This window comes from Dendrobates tinctorius, unplaced genomic scaffold, assembly GCF_039654945.1.
Source record: "Dendrobates tinctorius isolate UK_male_01 unplaced genomic scaffold, ASM3965494v1 ptg000138l, whole genome shotgun sequence".
Taxonomy (NCBI): Eukaryota; Metazoa; Chordata; class Amphibia; order Anura; family Dendrobatidae; genus Dendrobates; species Dendrobates tinctorius.
Window position 1 is genome coordinate 11,534,562 of NW_027361806.1, and position 16,920 is coordinate 11,551,481.

The 16,920-nt window shown below is 44.2% G+C and overlaps 1 protein-coding gene across 5 annotated transcripts in view; it reads right to left on the bottom strand.

Moving 5' to 3' along the window:
- OMA1 (OMA1 zinc metallopeptidase) overlaps nucleotides 1-16,920 on the bottom strand; it is a 127,860-nt gene that overhangs the window by 27,478 nt on the left and 83,462 nt on the right. For 2 of the 5 annotated variants that reach the window (XM_073544576.1, XM_073544575.1), the window contains one exon: nucleotides 10,932-14,622. The exons of 2 other annotated variants lie outside the window; for them this stretch is intronic. In XM_073544576.1, coding sequence (XP_073400677.1) covers nucleotides 14,437-14,622 — 186 coding nt within the window. In that variant the 3' untranslated portion in view covers nucleotides 10,932-14,436. Of the gene's footprint in view, nucleotides 1-10,931; nucleotides 14,623-15,750; nucleotides 16,740-16,920 lie in introns of those variants that run through there. One more of the 5 variants, XM_073544577.1, reaches the window with a different exon arrangement.

Sequence of the window (16,920 nt, forward strand, 5' to 3'; positions counted from 1 at the left end):
TGTACAAGAATATAACTAGTATAATACTGCCCCTATGTACAAGAATATAACTACTACAATACTGCCCCTATGTACAAGAATATAACTACTATAATACTGCCCCCTATGTACAAGAATATAACTACTATAATACTGCCCCGTATGTACAAGAATATAAGTACTATAATACTGCCCCTATGTACAAGAATATAACTACTATAATAATGGCCCTTATGTACAAGAATATAACTACTATAATACTGCTCCCTATGTACAAGAATATAACTACTATAATACTGCCCCGTATGTACTAGAATATAAGTACTATAATACTGCCCCTATGTACAAGAATATAACTACTATAATAATGCCCCTTATGTACAAGAATGTAACTACTATAATACTGCTCCCTATGTACAAGAATATAACTACTATAATACTGCCTCTATGTACAAGAATATAACTACTATAATACTGGCCTATCGTTGTGCATGTTTGTGTTGTGATAGGGCTATTACATTATAGGTGGCAGGTTTTCTCTGGTGTGCTGTAATGTGCATAGAGGGGATATCTTTCTCCTCCGTCAGGCCTTATACACAGAATGCTCAGGAGCCGCTTTGTTTGCTTTGCATTGGTTTACGATTCACATGAAATCTTTCCGGAGACTTCATCCATCATTGTAAAGCATGGCGTCAGCTCAGACTGCGAAAGTTAAAAAAAAAAAAAAAAAATCTGACAAAACATTTTCATTTAAGTGCTGGACCTGTGTAAACTGTACACGCTTGTCAAACTTTGCAACACTCCAGTAAGGGTAAAGTATGATAGATCTGCTTCCTGGTGGTGCCATGCATCGAATCTTTATATAATTAGCTGCGGAGCACAAGATGTGGCAGCGGACGGTGCCCAGCGCCATTTATCTCCCAGACGTCTGACTCCTCTGTCTGAGGCTTAATACCTGTAAAGTCAGTTCTGATTTGGGGTGGTGGTGGGGGGGGCAGTGTCCCCTACTTTACAAGTAGTGCCCAAGGTGAGGCTATTGCTCTCCATTTGTCAAAAAACTCCAACTTCCAGCATTGTCTTGACTGGTGGTATGATGAGAGTTTTCTTTTTGCAATGACTCAAAAGAGGTCTATGCTCAATGGAAGGGGGGCTTCAGCTCTCTAACCCTATCTCCCTCCCTAAAGATTTTGGCTACACATATAATGCGTCTCATTGCCAGTCTACCGACTACCAGATTGCACAACAACTCTAGGGATGATTTCTTTAATTTGTCTTAAAGGTACAGTCAACCGTCCACTATCTTGTAGAAATCTTCCAAAGTACACAGGGGTTTAGTTTCCCACTGATCTCTTCCATTTTTTGGTTGCTTAATCATAGGGGTGGCCACTAAGATTCCTGGTCTTTTAGTACAGGAGGGTGGAAGGCTCCTGCTAGATCCAGTTGCCTTACAGCCAGGGAAAAATTATGGTACATGAATACAGAAAAATATCCTTCTATAGTTCTTACTGCTTTCATTGCAATCTGAGATAGGAGAGGATGAAAGGAAAGATGATTAAGGGAAGAACTGAGGTTAACAGACAAAAAAGCTGATTAAAGGGGCCCCGTCACTTGCCATAAATATGATTTTTTTTTCCCTTGGTGTGAATGCCGCTGTTCTCCTGAATCCGGTGTAGCTTTTTTTTTTGTTCCTGGGCCTCTCCGTTGCTGAACTACGGCTCCGTCTTCCTTGTATGCAAATTTAGACTTTACAGACCCTCAAATTTTCTCAGTGGGTGTGTTCTTGAGCACCACGCCCACTTCGTAACAACTTTATTAATATAAATGGAAGAACGGACCATATCTCAGGAATGGAGAAGCCGAGGAAGAAAAGAAAAACGTCGCCGGATTCAGGAGAACAGCGGCATTTCTACTTGGTTAAAAAAAAATGGATATTTCGAGAAAGTCACAGCTCTTTTTTAAAGGAATACTACAACCTACAAAAGTGGTCTTGTGTCCAGAGGAGAACCATATCTTTGTACCATGTTAGCCAGTAGATAGAAGAATATTCAGAATTGAGAGTCCTCAGTGGTTGATACCTTTTAATGGCTAACTGAAAAGATGGTGACACATTGCAAGCTTTCGAGACTACTCAGGTCTCTTCATCAGGCTAGACAGAGGAGAACCAGCAGGGAATGAGGACATAAGTACCCCATTTTGGCAACTGTTGGGGGTCCCGGTGATGATGAGTGATCTGTAACCTGAGAAATGCAGCTCTGGAGGTGACTGGAGCCTAAAATGAGATGTGACAATAGTGAACAATCCTATTCATGTCGAAGGTAACTTTTGGAAAACTGCATCCCTGGTGCACAGTCTAAACACAGCACACATTTTTGAGCAGCATTTTCCATTTTTTTTTTTCTTACAATGTAACGGTCGACGATTCGTGGATCCAGAAGATACCTAGTATCTTCTCTTCCGCCCTCGATTGTCATGGTAATTGGTCTGGAACTTTTCGCGCTTCTCCCTCTCACATGTAACCTTGTGTGAAGCGTTTCCAGCGTAATGAAGGTCCAGGACAGGACGGTAGAATTCATTACCCGCAATCCTCATGAATATTCACGAATCTTCTCCTTATGAATATTAAACGCCATTTTCCTGATCAAATAGAAATCTCTTTTGTAACAGGTGTTTTAAGCTAAAGAGCGGCACAATCATTATTAATGGCTCTCGTGGATGGGCGATACGCATCGAGGTTTTTTTGCGACGATCAGTCATGTTGTCGGATCAGATGCTCGGCGTTAACGAGTCGCAGTGGGAATACACACAGGGTAGGATTATGCTCAGCGACGGCAGCCGCGTTTCCGGTTTCCCTTTGAACCTCAATGATCTATATTGGGGGTTCTGTGTTTTCCTGCACATCTGAAGATCACTGTAGATGGCAAGCTGCTGTGTAATTAAGGCTGCATAGTAGATTTATTTTTCCAGGGGAGGGTGTACTGAATTTTTATTTGATTATTTATTAAGTTAAATACTGCATCAGGACCCCCACTCCTGCACCAGGACCCCCACTAATCAGTGCAACTATGATTTCAATACCACAACTGTGTCCGGAATAAGCTTAAAGACGACGGACACCTTTGACATGGACAAAAATGATTTTCACATACAGAATGTTAGTGGTTGCCTTTAGTTTGGAAAGATTTGGTCTGTAATCTTCATTCCATTACTTTTCTCAGATCCCCCAAGTTTGTAGCCTGACTAAAGTTTCAGATTTTTCAATTGAGAGTGGCCCTGCCAGTAATATAGGTTGGATTCTGTGAGCTCTGTGTATATCTAAGGTGCTGCCATCCTCATTAGCTCATACATCAGCACAGCTTCTATCCTGCACTTATTTCCTCCTTTCTGCAGATATTTTCCCCTATATCTACCCGGCCAGTGTGTGTAATGCTAGGGTCACGCAACCGTTTTCTCTCCATCCGACAAAAAAAACCTCTGATTATGGAATTCAATTCTCTCAGAGTTCAGAGGCAAAAAATAGAAAAAAAAGTGTCTCCGTTTTTATATCAGTGAAAATCAGACTCCACTCAGATGTCATCCGAGTGCAGTTCGATCTTTTTCATGGACCCATAGACTTGAGTGGGCGAATGCCATCTGATTCTCGGATCAAAAAACGTGCATGGGTGGGATTTTTTTTATGAACCATTTGGTCCAAGGAAAATATCGGACATGTGCCCTATAGAATAACATGGGCACGAGTGCTATCTGTCAAAAACAAAAAAAGCACTCATCCAATTTAAACCCTTATAGTGAGAGAAGGGAGGGAGAGTTGCGGGTCAGAACCAGGAGCTCTGATGGACGATTTCTGCAGATCATTCAACTAAAGGACTTGGACCTCATTCACGCGCCTGTTTTTTGTGTACGAGCGCTATCCCTGTTTTTCACGTATACCACTCATACCTGTAATAGTGAATGGGGTCAATCACGAGTCTGATTTTTCACGAGTCAAGTCCAATTCTGATCTTAGTGTCTGATCAAATTCGGCAATGCAAGTCTAGGGGGCCGGGAAAAACACGGACAACACTTGGCTGACATCCGAGTGCGGCCCAATTTTCACGGGTTGTTAGAAGGTGGATAACTTTTTTTTTTTTACGTACGAGAAAAACTGATAAATTGGGACCAAACTGATAAAAATCAATGATGAGACTTGGTCCGTTTTTCTCGTACGTGAAAAAACTGACGTGTGAATGAGACCTTACAGAAACTGCAGCAGCAAAATGGTGGAAAGTTTTTAATAAAGTCTATTCTTAAAATTGATTCATTTTTCCATTTAAGGAGCAAATGGACAATAAAAAGAAATGATGTCAAGAGGTAAACGTAGGCTGAAAGGGAGATCAAATTTTGTAGAAGAGCTATGGCCCCTTAATTTTACTGATCAGGCTGCTAGGACCCTCGGTGATCAGGACGACTCTCAATGAATGGTTTTACAGGCTATCCTACATGGTCTCAAGAATAAGCTGCCAATTAGTGATGAGTGAACGTGCTGCGATAAGGCGTTATCTGAGCATGCTCCAGTGCTAACCGAGTGTCTTCGGCGTGCTCGAAAAATATGTTTGAGTCTCCGTGGCTCCATGTCTCTCAGCTGATAGACAGCCACAACTGATGCAACGATTGTCAGTTTGTAAGAACAGCTGCGAGACACTCAGCACCCAAGCATGCTCAGATAATGGCGTCTGAGTGTCCGTCTCCAGTAGGCGTATATGACGGAAAATTCTGCATGACAGTATGCACGGTGATGCTGTCGACACTGCTATAGTCAATGGCCCCATCGGCACATACTCCCAAATCCCATTTTGCGTGGGGGTTCGATTGCAATCCCCGATGAGACTAACGAACATGGGACAAAGCTCAGTGTGACACGGCCCTCACAGTTCCAGCAAAGTGAATGGGATTTATGGAAATCTCATGCCCACTGTGCGGTGCGTGTTTTCAATCTGCAACATGTCAACTTCTTTTGCGGATAGGCCGCGTTTTATGTGCAGATTTTCCCGGCAGAATTGCAATAGATGCAAAAAATTGCAAATGAAAAAAAACCTGCATATGCGTTTTAATGTGGAAACGCACACAAAAAAAAAACCATATAATACATACATTACTGTATCAACAAAGTTTTGTCAAAGTTAAATACCAGGAAGCAACAAAAAAACAAAAGCAGTTTATTTAAAGTGCAGCATCAAAAACACAATAAAAACGATGTAAACCCCCCCACAATTTACTTACTAGGTGCAGAAATTCTGCAACATCAAAAACTCACCAAATACCCATGGTGTGAATGTATCCGTACACATTTATGGCATATTGTGCACCAGATGGGACGACCCTTCTCCTAGTTTGTTCCTCCACTGCAATTCTGTATGAAATCTGATTTGCATTGCAAAGGGCAAAATCTGCAGTGCAAATCCTCAGCGTAAATTACCGGCGCTTGCTGCAGATTTTACATTCACATCCCATAGGTTCATTTGGGTTGTGGCTGTTTTTGCAGCAGGTGGTTAGGATTGTCTATAATCTTACTCACTTTGCCGTTACTGCGGATTTCCTGCCCGCAAATCTAAATAAAAAGCTGCAACGTGTGAAAGTATCGTACAGGAGCAACAGGTTTGTAATTTAGGGAAAAAAAAAATAATAATCAACCTTCTTTTACATTGTATCTGCTCCTGGAAATCTGGGTGAAACATAAAAATAAATTAGTGATACCTCCTTCACGCTGGAGATCAGGCTACTGAGCATGTGCGACCTCTGCTCCGTTTCCTGTGTGTAGGGGTGGTGGCTGCACGTGCTCAGTACAGCGCCGTTCACACAGGGGATTTGGGGACTTGTGCGGGTCTCAGGAGACAAGCCACAAAAAAAGCCGGATTACTTACCGGTAATGCTCTTTTAATGAGTCCACGACAGCACCCACTGGAGGTATCGGATCCGCCCCATTTGGAACAGGAAACCCTACAGGAAAGATAAAAGGGGGCGGTCCGCCTCTCCTCCTCAGTTTTGCATTTCAGAGTACCAGGAGGACCGCCAAGGATTAGGCAATGTCTTGTACTTGTAACTTTACTTATCCAACTTTAGCAGATATACTTTTAATATTGATATTTCTAGCAGGGAGGGAAGTGATCGGGTGCTGTCGTGGACTCATTAAAAGAGCATTACCGGTAAGTAATCCGGCTTTTTACCCTTCGCCACGACAGCACCCACTGGAGAGATTCCAGAGACCATCACCTGGGTGGGACCACCGTGCTAAGGACAGTCCTGCCAAAGCTTAGGTCAGAAGTAGACGAAAGGTCAAGCCTATAGTGTCTATAGAAGGTAGAAGGGGATGACCAAATTGCCGCCTTACATATGGCTTCAATTGGAACGTCTCCCCTCTCCGCCCAGGAGGCCGCCATTGCTCTGGTGGAATGTGCTCTGATGTCTTCCGGGGGTTCTTCATTTCTTGCAGAGTAGGCTAAACGAATGATCCATCGGGAAATGGTGCTCTTTGTGACTCCATACCCTTTTTTACAGCCCTGAAAAGAAATGAAGAGAGCCCTACACTGCCTCCAGCTCTCGGACCTTTCAATATACTTTAGGACAGTTCTTTTGACGTCCAAAGTGTGGAATTTCTGCTCTTCCGGAGTGGAGGGATCTTCAAAGAAGGTTGGGAGGAGTATCTCCTGAGACCTATGGTACATTGTTGATACCTTAGGCAGGTATGAGGGGTCTGGCTTTAATATTAATCTATCCCGGTATACCTGCAAAAAGGGTGGATCTATGGACAGGGCCTGGATATCACCCACTCTCCTAGCGGATGTCAGTGCTACCAAGAGGGCCGTCTTAAATGATAAATATTTAAGGGATATCGTATCTATCGGTTCAAAAGGTTCTTCTGTCAGGGCGTCTAACACCAAGTTTAAGTCCCATGTAGGGATTGTGGGTATGTGAACCGGAGTTATTCTTTCACATGCTGTAATGAATCGTGATATCCACTTATTCCCTGCTATATTATGGCCATACAGTGCCCCCAACGCAGACACCTGTACTTTCAGTGAGTTTACTGACAAGCCCAATTCCTTCCCTTTTTGTAGGAACTCTAAGATAGGGACTATCGGGACTTCTGCTGTATGAGATGCTGTATGAAACTGTAGGAATTTCTTCCATATTCTTTTATAAATTTGGGTTGTGGACTGCTTCCTGCTCTGTAGGAGCGTAGAAATTAATGATTCCGAAAACCCTCTTGATCTTAATAGGTGCCTTTCAAGTTCCACGCCGTCAAGTGTAAGTTGTCCACTTGAGGGTGGACGAAAGGGCCTTGGGGGAGAGTAGGTTGGGGTTTGAGGGGAGAACCCAAGGATCTGTCACTGACATAATTCGTAGCCACGAGAACCACGGTCTCTTGGGCCAGAATGGTGCTATCTCGATTACTCTCGCCTTTTCCTCTCTGATTTTCCGAATCACTTGTGGTAGGAGAATCAATGGAGGGAAGGCGTATGCCAGCTTGAATTTCCATGAGGCCTGGAGGGCATCCAGTATGTCTGGGTGATCTGCTGGAGACAGGGAAGCAAAGGTCTTTGTTTGTCTGTTCTCCCTTGTGGCGAAGAGGTCCACTTGAGGATGCCCCCATAGAGCCACTATGTTCTGGAAGATTTGGTGATTGAGGCACCACTCCCCTTGCCGAAGTGTGTGTCGGCTTAAGAAATCTGCTTCTTGGTTGTCCTCTCCTCTGATATGAAGAGCTGAGAGGGACAACAAATTGCTTTCGGCTAAGCTTAAGATTCTTGCCGCAGAAGACATCAGAGTCTCTGATCGAGTACCTCCTTGTCTGTTTATGTAGGCCACTGTGGTGGTGTTGTCCGACAGGATCCTGACATGTTTCTGTTGGAGCTGTGGAAGGAAATGATGTAGAGCATAGTATACTGCTGTCAGTTCTTTTAAATTAGACGAGTATTCTCTTTCCTCTCTATTCCATCTTCCTTGACAAAAGCTATTCCCCATATGGGCTCCCCAGCCTTGGGGGCTAGCGTCGGTGGTTAGGATACCAGATGGTACTATGACCCATGGGACTCCTGAGGATAGATGGTCATCATCTAACCACCATTCCAGAGAAGTCAAGACCTCCTGAGTTAGAGTTATCTTGCTCTCGAGGTGACCACCATGTCGCCTCTCCTCCTGGAGGATCTGATGCTGAAGTGTGCGGACATGATAATGGGCCCACCGGACTGCAGGGGCACAGGAATCTAGCGACCCCAATAGCGACATTGCCCCTCTCAGAGACATGCGTGGTCTATCTATGGCTGCCTCTACTTTCTCTTTTGTTAGTGCAATCTTTACCTGAGGAAGTAGACATTTCTGGGTTATGGAGTTCAATTGGAACCCCAAAAACATCTGGAGGGATTGCGGAACGAGCCTGGACTTCTGTATATTGATGATCCAGCCTAGGTCCTGCAAAGATGAGATTGCATCAGCCACTCGTTCGGTACATTGGGTATCCGAGTTCCCGATTATTAGGAAGTCGTCTAAGTAAGGTACGATTAAAGTATCTTTTTGACGAAGATAGGCCATCACCTCTGCCATCACCTTGGTGAAGATTCTTGGCGCTGTAGAGAGGCCGAAAGGCATGGCTGTGTACTGAAAATGACGGACCTTGCCATCAAACACCACTGCGACCCTTAGATATTTTTGGTATCTATTATGGATAGGAAGATGATAGTAAGCATCTTTTAAGTCAATCCCCGCCATCACACAATTTGGAAAGAGAAGCTTTATGGTGGATCTGATTGATTCCATCTTAAACATAATTTTTTATAAACGTATTAAGCTTCCTTAAATTAATAATTGTTCTAAACGTACCATCTGGTTTGGAAATTAAAAATAAAGGAGAGTAGAAGCCTCTACCTTCCTGTCCCTCTGGGACCTCTACTAAAACCCCCTTGCATAGTAGGCTCCGAATTTCTTCTTCGAGGGCCTTTTGTTGGGCCATAGAGTTAAGGCGGGTTAGGATAAAGAAATCATAAGGGTTTTGAAGGAATTCTATTTTCATTCCTTCTTTAATAATACCCAAGATCCATGGGTTTGAGGATATTTGTTCCCATTTTGGATAAAAGAAACGTAATCTACCCCCTACAGGTGGGTCTGATTTTTTAATTTCTATTTTCCCTTCGGAATGTTGGACCCCTGAACATGGTACCCTTTTGTTTCTCTTCTTTTGCGGCCCATCTATTTGATCTTTCCGTTTGCCTCCTTCTTCCAAACGGTCGCCTCTTAAAGGTTCTCCTATAGAAAGGGATAGAAGGGTCAGGGAGGGCCGATTTCCTCTCCTTTGCTTTGGCGAGTATACTGTCTAACTCTTTCCCGAAGAGAAACTCACCCTCGCATGGGGTTGCACAAATCTTAGCCTTTGATTGCGCGTCCCCCTTCCAGCTCTTCATCCACAACGCCCTTCTGGCGTTGTTCACAAGAGCTGCTGATCTTGCTGCCAGCCGTAGAGTGTCCGCCGACGCATCAGCCATAAAGGCAGCTGCCCCTCTAATTAATGGGATAGCGGCCCGTAATTTTTCTCTGGACACCTTTTGCTCGATTTGTTGATCCAGCTGGTCCAACCACACGAGCATAGATCTAGTAGTGCATGTGCTGGCTACCGCTGGCTTAAAAATACCCGTGGTAGATTCCCAAGACCTCTTCAATGATGATTCTGCCTTGCGGTCTAACGGGTCTGCCAACAAGCCTGCGTCCTCTACTGGAATAGCCGATTGTTTCGAGGTAGAGGATATAACGGCATCCACTTTTGGCACTTTGGTCCATTTTAATAGCTCCTCATCGCTAAATGGATACTTTCTTTTTGAGGCTGATGGGAGAAAACTTCTTTGGTCGTGTTTTTCCCATTCCCTTTTTATTAGGGTCTTAATTGCCGGTATTACCGGGAACGCTCTCCTTTTCTTTTCCGCCAATCCCGCAAACATTATGTCTTGTGCGGTTTGGGCACCCCTTGGTTCCTCACACCCCATAGTGCTTCTCACCGATTTGACTAGGTTGTCCACACTATCCAGGGGGGAAACATGACCGTCCCTCCATGTCTGATGACGACGAGGATGTGAGTGAGGAGTCAGATTAACCCCCCTTCTTCCTCTGATTCTGAGCTGAGGGTTAACCCTGCTTCATTCCTGCGGCCGGTGTTGCGGTCCCTGGTGGAGCTACCTCCTGCAGAATCCCCCGCTGGAGCGTGCGCTTCCGTTGGGGATGACATTGCCCTCCCTGGGATCACCGCGCGCATGCCCCGACGCGCTCTCAGCCATCCCGCCCCAGAAGTTCAACCATTACTTCCGGGGGGTCAGGAGACTCTGCGCCGGCCGGCTACCGCGCCGCTTTGATGTGCGGCCCCCGCTCTCCATGCGGTCCCTCTCTATGCACCACCACCGCTGCTGTGCGCTTTTTATTTCAAAAGAAAAATCTTTTTTTTTTCTTCTGCACCACTGGCGCTCTTACCCAGTAGCGGTGCGTCCCGGTGCCTACCGGCGCTCTCCTGGGTGAGACGGGGCGGCCCTCCCCGGACCCCGTCATCACTCTTCGTTCACCAGACGAGGGGGGAGCCGTCTAGCGGAATCTCCCCCGACGCTGCCTCCGGACCGCAGCCCCTGCCGTTCACATGGAGACTGCACAGGCGGCATGCCTGGCCCAGGTATTCTTTCCTGAAGGATATCGTGGCTCCGTTTGGAACAGGAAACCAAAACTGAGGAGGAAAGGCGGACCGCCCCCTTTTATCTTTCGTGTAGGGTTTCCTGTTCCAAATGGGGCGGATCCGATACCTCCAGTGGGTGCTGTCGTGGCGAAGGGTAAAACATACATTATCCCGAGGACAGGTGATACAACTTGTTTATGGGACCGCTCCTCTAGGAAGAAATTCTCCCTGGGTATATAGAGGTTGGAATAAATCTCACGTATTTAACACAGCGTGATTAGGAAAAAACGATTTATTTAACTCCTTATACAAATTCTGTTGACAAGGAGTCTTGTGAATGGCTCAGATGGGGCCCACGGCCGCTACTTTCTAGCCCCACTTAGGCTACTTTCACACTAGCGTTTTTTGTGCTGCACTGCGTGCGCAGTCCAAACGCATACCAAAACGCATCAAGCGTTTTGCGTGTGTTTGCTTATTTTATGCGCATGCGTTTTAACCAATTTGACTCTTAAAACGCATGCATTCCCATAGACAAATGTGTTTTTTTTGCGCATTCCGTGCGCATGCGTTTTTTTTTTTTTACACAGGTTGGGCGCACAAAAAATGCAACAGGGTGCGTCCAAAAAACGCATGCGCACAAAAACGCATAGAAAAAAACGCATGCGCACAAAAACGCTAGACCATGCGCACCCATGTTAAACATAGGGGCGCATTGCGCATGTATGCGCACGCAGCCCAGCGCAAAAAAACGCTAGTGTGAAACCAGCCTTACTGAGCCCCTTAGCAATCTCTAGTTTAGACATGAAATTACCAGTGTTACAAGTTCATAAAAATGATACAAAAAAATCAGAAAAGATACACTCCTCATATATCAGATATTGTGGGGCTACAAAGCGGACGCAGGTCACGCGGCCAAAGATCGCTCTGCTTTTGGTACATCGCAGTGAATGGGAACACACTGTGCCTCTTAGGCTGTGTTCACACGTTGCGTTTTTGAAGCGTTTTTTCTACTCTCTTGGCAGTAAAGAAGCAGCTTACAAAAAGCAGTTTTTGCCGGGTTTTTTTTGCTGCATTTTCATCTGGTGCATTGGTCTCTTGTGCATGCTGATAAAAGTTTAGTGCATAAAAAAACATGATGCATCTTCCTGAGGTTTTTGCACCAAAAACACAGCAAGACCTGATACCTCCATTTTTTGCACTTACTGATTACTTTCTATGGGTGAAAAAATGCTGAAAGAAGCGACATGCCGCAGTTTTCCAATTCAGCCAGGAAAAAAAAAATGTGTGTGTGCCGGAGATTTCTGAAATCTCATAGCTTTTGCTGGTACCGCAAAACGCAGATTTTAATTTGCATTAAAAAATGCAGCAAAAATGCAACGTGTGTACATAGCCCTAGGGTACCACAGCAGAGACGAGCAGGCCGCACATATTCAGCTGGTTCCATCTTGCTGGTCACAATGCCACCGACTATGCTGCGATGTGCCAGCTGCATAGAGCAGTCTTTGGCCGGGTTAGCCAAATTACAGTCAAAGTTGCCGTGTGGCCTCAGCCTAATATCTGGTAATAGAAAAATGAAATGTTACATATGACGTCTTGATGAAACATTAGTGCTCTCTGCAGCCGCCTCCTTCAAGGATTTCCTCCTATATCTAGGCCAAAATAACAAAACAAATCCTTAATTTGAAAATCTCAAAAAGTCACATCCAGAGCTGCATTCAGAATTCAGCTCACAGTCTGGCAGCCTGTGCTCTGTGCAGACATTGAACAAGTAGACCGCCGTGTCCCTGCAGTGATGTCCTATAATCTGGGAACTGGTGGGGACTCTGAATGCAGCTCTGGATGCAACTGGAGCATAAAACATTATATAAGATGATAAATAAACTAAACTACAGAAAACAGTGAACAATGGTGCGGCTCTAGAATGGAGATCGGCTGATCGGGTCCGTGGTGAATGATCAAAGGGGTTTTCCAATCCTATAGTCTTGGGGCCTGAATCATCACTTGCATGTTTAATTTTATTTTCTTTTTTTTTTGTCTTTTGCTATTCGTTGACTTTTTTTTTTTCGGACAAAATTCTTCAAAATGGTGCATGTCGTTCATGAATTTTGCGCAAAAATGCTTTTCATCTTTAACCTTTTTTAGCGGAAAATAAAAGGTTGCATGTTCCACTAAAAATGTTGCAAAATTGGCGTAAAAATTCTAGATGTACATGAAATGACTGCGGGGTGAGGTGGCGGCTGCAGTCCATTTGCTCTAAGACTTGGTGACTTTTCAAAAAGACGCAGTTGATGAATCGGATGAAGCTGAAAATCACAAACCTCGTCCAGAATGTATCCAGTCCTCTGCCGGCTCCTCACACCGGCGGCGGCACAACTCTCCAGTCCTGACAGTTTGGCACAATGTATCAGCCCCGAGTCCAGAATGTATCCAGTCCTCTGCCGACTCCTCACACCGGCGGCAGCACAACTCTCCAGTCCTGACAGTTTGGCACAATGTATCAGCCCAGAGTCCAGAATGTATCCAGTCCTCTGCCGGCTCCTCACAGCGGCGGCACAACTCTCCAGTCCTGACAGTTTGGCACAATGTATCAGCCCAGAGTCCAGGCCCCTCCAACTCTTCGCTGATTGTCTACTCGGATTTCAAATTTTTTTTCTTGTTTTATGTAAGTAAATTTAAGTTTCATAGGCCTGTTTCACACTTACGTTTTTTCTGTCAGTTGCAATCTGTGAAAAAGGCGGAGAACGGACCCGTGTCTGTTGAGACACTAACGGGTGCCACCGGACCGTTGTTTTGACGGATCTGCATTTTAAAGGAACCGCAGCCTGGGGAGAGGGAGAGAGACTTTCGCCAATCCCGGAACGGCATGTCATGTTAAAGTGTCTCCCGGAGTAAAGCTTCCGGGCATGCGCAGTTCAAATTAGCGGACCGTCAAACAAAAAAAACGTTGCAGGGTCCGTCTCATCCGCCCGGGAGACGAAAACATTTTGACGGATCCGTCAAAAAAAGGGTGGGACTGACGACCGTCAGTCAAGATCTGCCGCTAATGTTAAGTCTATGGGGGAAAAAACGGATCCGCCCCTTTTCTGGCAGATCCGTTTTTTTCAAAACTTGGCAGATTTTGACTGACGTCGAAAAACGGAAGTGTGAAACAGGCCATAGTTGGGACATCAGTAAATTCTGTTTTGTTTTTCTGAAAGAAGAAAATAACGACGGGCCGAACTTGATGTCGTTTTAAGGCTTATTGAAAATATCAAAGTAACACAGGTGAAGACCTTCGACTAAATCCCTCTGCAAGGAAAAACCTCATCCCTTGCACTAAATCCCTAGAAATAGATTCAAAAAGATTTTTTAGTAATATAAAAAGAATTCCCAGCAATCCACGAGCCATATTTTTTTTTTTACTGCAGACATGGCAGAAGGGAGAGGCTCCTGCTGCAGACAGTTGTCTTACACACTGGAAAGTGAGGAGGAGTAATCAGGGACGTGACTGAGCGCCTGAGACCCAGAGTTGATATTTTTATCAGATTTAATCGCAACATGAAACAAAATGGGATAAAGAGAAAATTAAGAGAGGAGGAGATGACTTTTTTTTTTTTTTTTTTAATATTTTGTACTTTTTGCATTTAGTTTCCTTTAACTCAATGGCTGCACTGGAAAATGGAGCTCGGATCCGTATTGAGCCTATGAATGAATCTACCTGCTGTTTTGAACCCTTTTATATACAAATGAGGTAGATTTTAAGGATGCACATATCCCCTCATCATACACCGAGTGCTCCGCTACGCTCCTCTGACCGCAGCTGTGAGCGCCACTCCGTCATCCACCTGGAGAGGTTGGATGGCGCCGGTTATCACTTTGTTTTCTCCGTATTTCTGGAGTAGTTGCTTCATAGACAGTTCAAAAACTGATCTGGGGTCAACGGAAGGGAGAGCCGGACAGTTACAGGACTCCCGCTGTTTAATGGCCTGGAAGATAAAAAAAAGACAATATCTCTTTAAATCAGGAACAATTTCAAAACAAAATTCACATCGAAAATACACGGTTTTATTCTCCAGTCACCACCAGAGCTGCAATTACATGCCTAGTATTTCCTAAGGGTGCAGGATAAAAGATGGATCTATTCAGGTGCTTCCCCAAGACGAATCAAGGGTCTCTCGATTAATTCATTAACTTTTACCAAGTGTTTTTTTTCCCCATAAAACAACACGTTTGTACCCAAAAAATGGTCCTTCCTCAGGTCTCCAAACATAGTCCATTGCTGGTGTTTCATATCTTGTAATCTGAAAGCTAACAAGAGCAGAATTCTGAATGCAGCTCTGGATATGGCTGAAGTATAGGAAACTCCATTACAGCTGCCCAAGTCTGTTATTATGGTGGTCGGTAAGGGGCCTTCTTCTAAAGCAGGGGTCAGCACCTAAATCTGCAGCTATTAGGGCATGTTGGGAGTTGTAGTCACACAAAAGCTGAAAGTAATATAGCAATTTGCCACTATGGTACAGTAGAATAAGCCATTCATGTATGTCCTAATGACAGCTCAGCTCTAGCTCTCACAGCTGGGATTGGAGGAAGCTCTCATCGTGGCTGTCTAGTCCTGTAATCACTGTGGTCAAGAGGGCCTGTGGTATGCTCAAAGGGCACGTCATTCATTCATCAAGTCACCTGGATTGGTAGTTAAATGATCGGTGACTGGGGGTCTTCTGTGCAGTCCTAGTAAGGACCCCCAGGGCTGTCTGTACACTAAGCCTGTTGGGGTACATTAAAAAGGTTGTCTGGCCTTGGGTTACAAATCTGCAGTCACTCTATATTTTTGCTTTTTCTCTTCCCATTTTTGATTTGAATTTTTTTTTAAAGCCTATTTAATGTTTTAATCCTTTCTTTACTTTTAATGGTTTATTGTTTTTCAGATATTTTCAGCTGATTCCAAGTCATTTTTTTTTTTTTTCACAAATGCACCCCCCTCCTCCCCGCATACCTTTGCTCAGAATTATTTTATTTACATCTGAAAAATTTTGCAAGATTTTAATACAGTTTAATAGAACGTGCAACTTTTAAAAGTTGCCTAAGACAAAAATAGAGATAATTTATTGGGGGGGGGGGGGGGGGGGGTTAAAATTCAAGAAACATTTTTAAAGAATTTATAAACCAAAAAAAATAGCAACGCCTGCTCACTCACCAAGAGACCTGATGCGTGGAGACTCGTACTCCCACAAGGTGGAATGTCAAATGGTGAAAAAACAATCCAGCATCAGAGTCTTCTTTTAAAAGCATAGAATTTCCAACAAATATATGTTTTTATAAGAAGACGCCGACACCTTTTGTAGGTCACTTGATGTCATCCTGCGGTTGCTGAGTGACATTTGAATAAGATGATGGTCATCCTGGTCAGTGGAGAGTCGTTTTCACCCTCTGCCGGTCTGTAGCTTTGTTGTCCCCAATCTCTGCTGCTTGACCTTGTTGTAATGGCCTGCCGTCTTAGAAATTTTGAGGATGGAGGCAACATGACGCTCACTGTATCCCTCTGCTAGCAAAGCCAGAATTGAGCCCTTCTTTTCCACACTCAAGACTTTTCTTTTCCACTCCTTGGTTAAAAGTTATTTTTTCATTCCTATTACTTTTGGGATATTACTAGCACTTGTTTTGCCATCCAGCTAGTCCTATTGCAAGAGGATTGTGAACACCACAGCAGGGTTTTTATACTTTCCTTCCTTAAATAAGATGTGGTTCAGGCGATCACCTAATCAGAAGCACATTAAGTAGAATGAGGTGTACTCTGGATGGAATTCAACGGACACTGGAATGGAATGGCTGTCAGACATGTAGAGAAGCTGATTTTTATAAAACTGAGCAGTGGTCTCTTAATTTTTGCCAGAACTGTGCGTATAGAAGTGATCCATCCTCCGCTCCACGCATCGCTGCACTCAAGGTTCTTCTTGGATTAATGGAAGGGTGGAGTGGTTCCAGAAGCCGCGGTCGGAGAGGTTGATTACTTACTGTCTAACAGTTAAAGCTGCTGAATCTAAAATGTGATTTTTTTTCTCTTTCTTTAGAGTTGCACTGACAGATGCATCAGCGATGGGAGACTCTGAAGAAGAAATGAACTGTGAAATGATCCCGGTCGTACAAAAAAGAAAAAAAACAAAACACAAAATGTCCTTCAACGTTCTGCTGAAGCGAGCGGGATTATTCAGCCGCCTGTTATAGGAAGATATTAATGGTGCTTAATAAACGTTAATCAGGGAAACATATAATACGAGTAGTAGAAA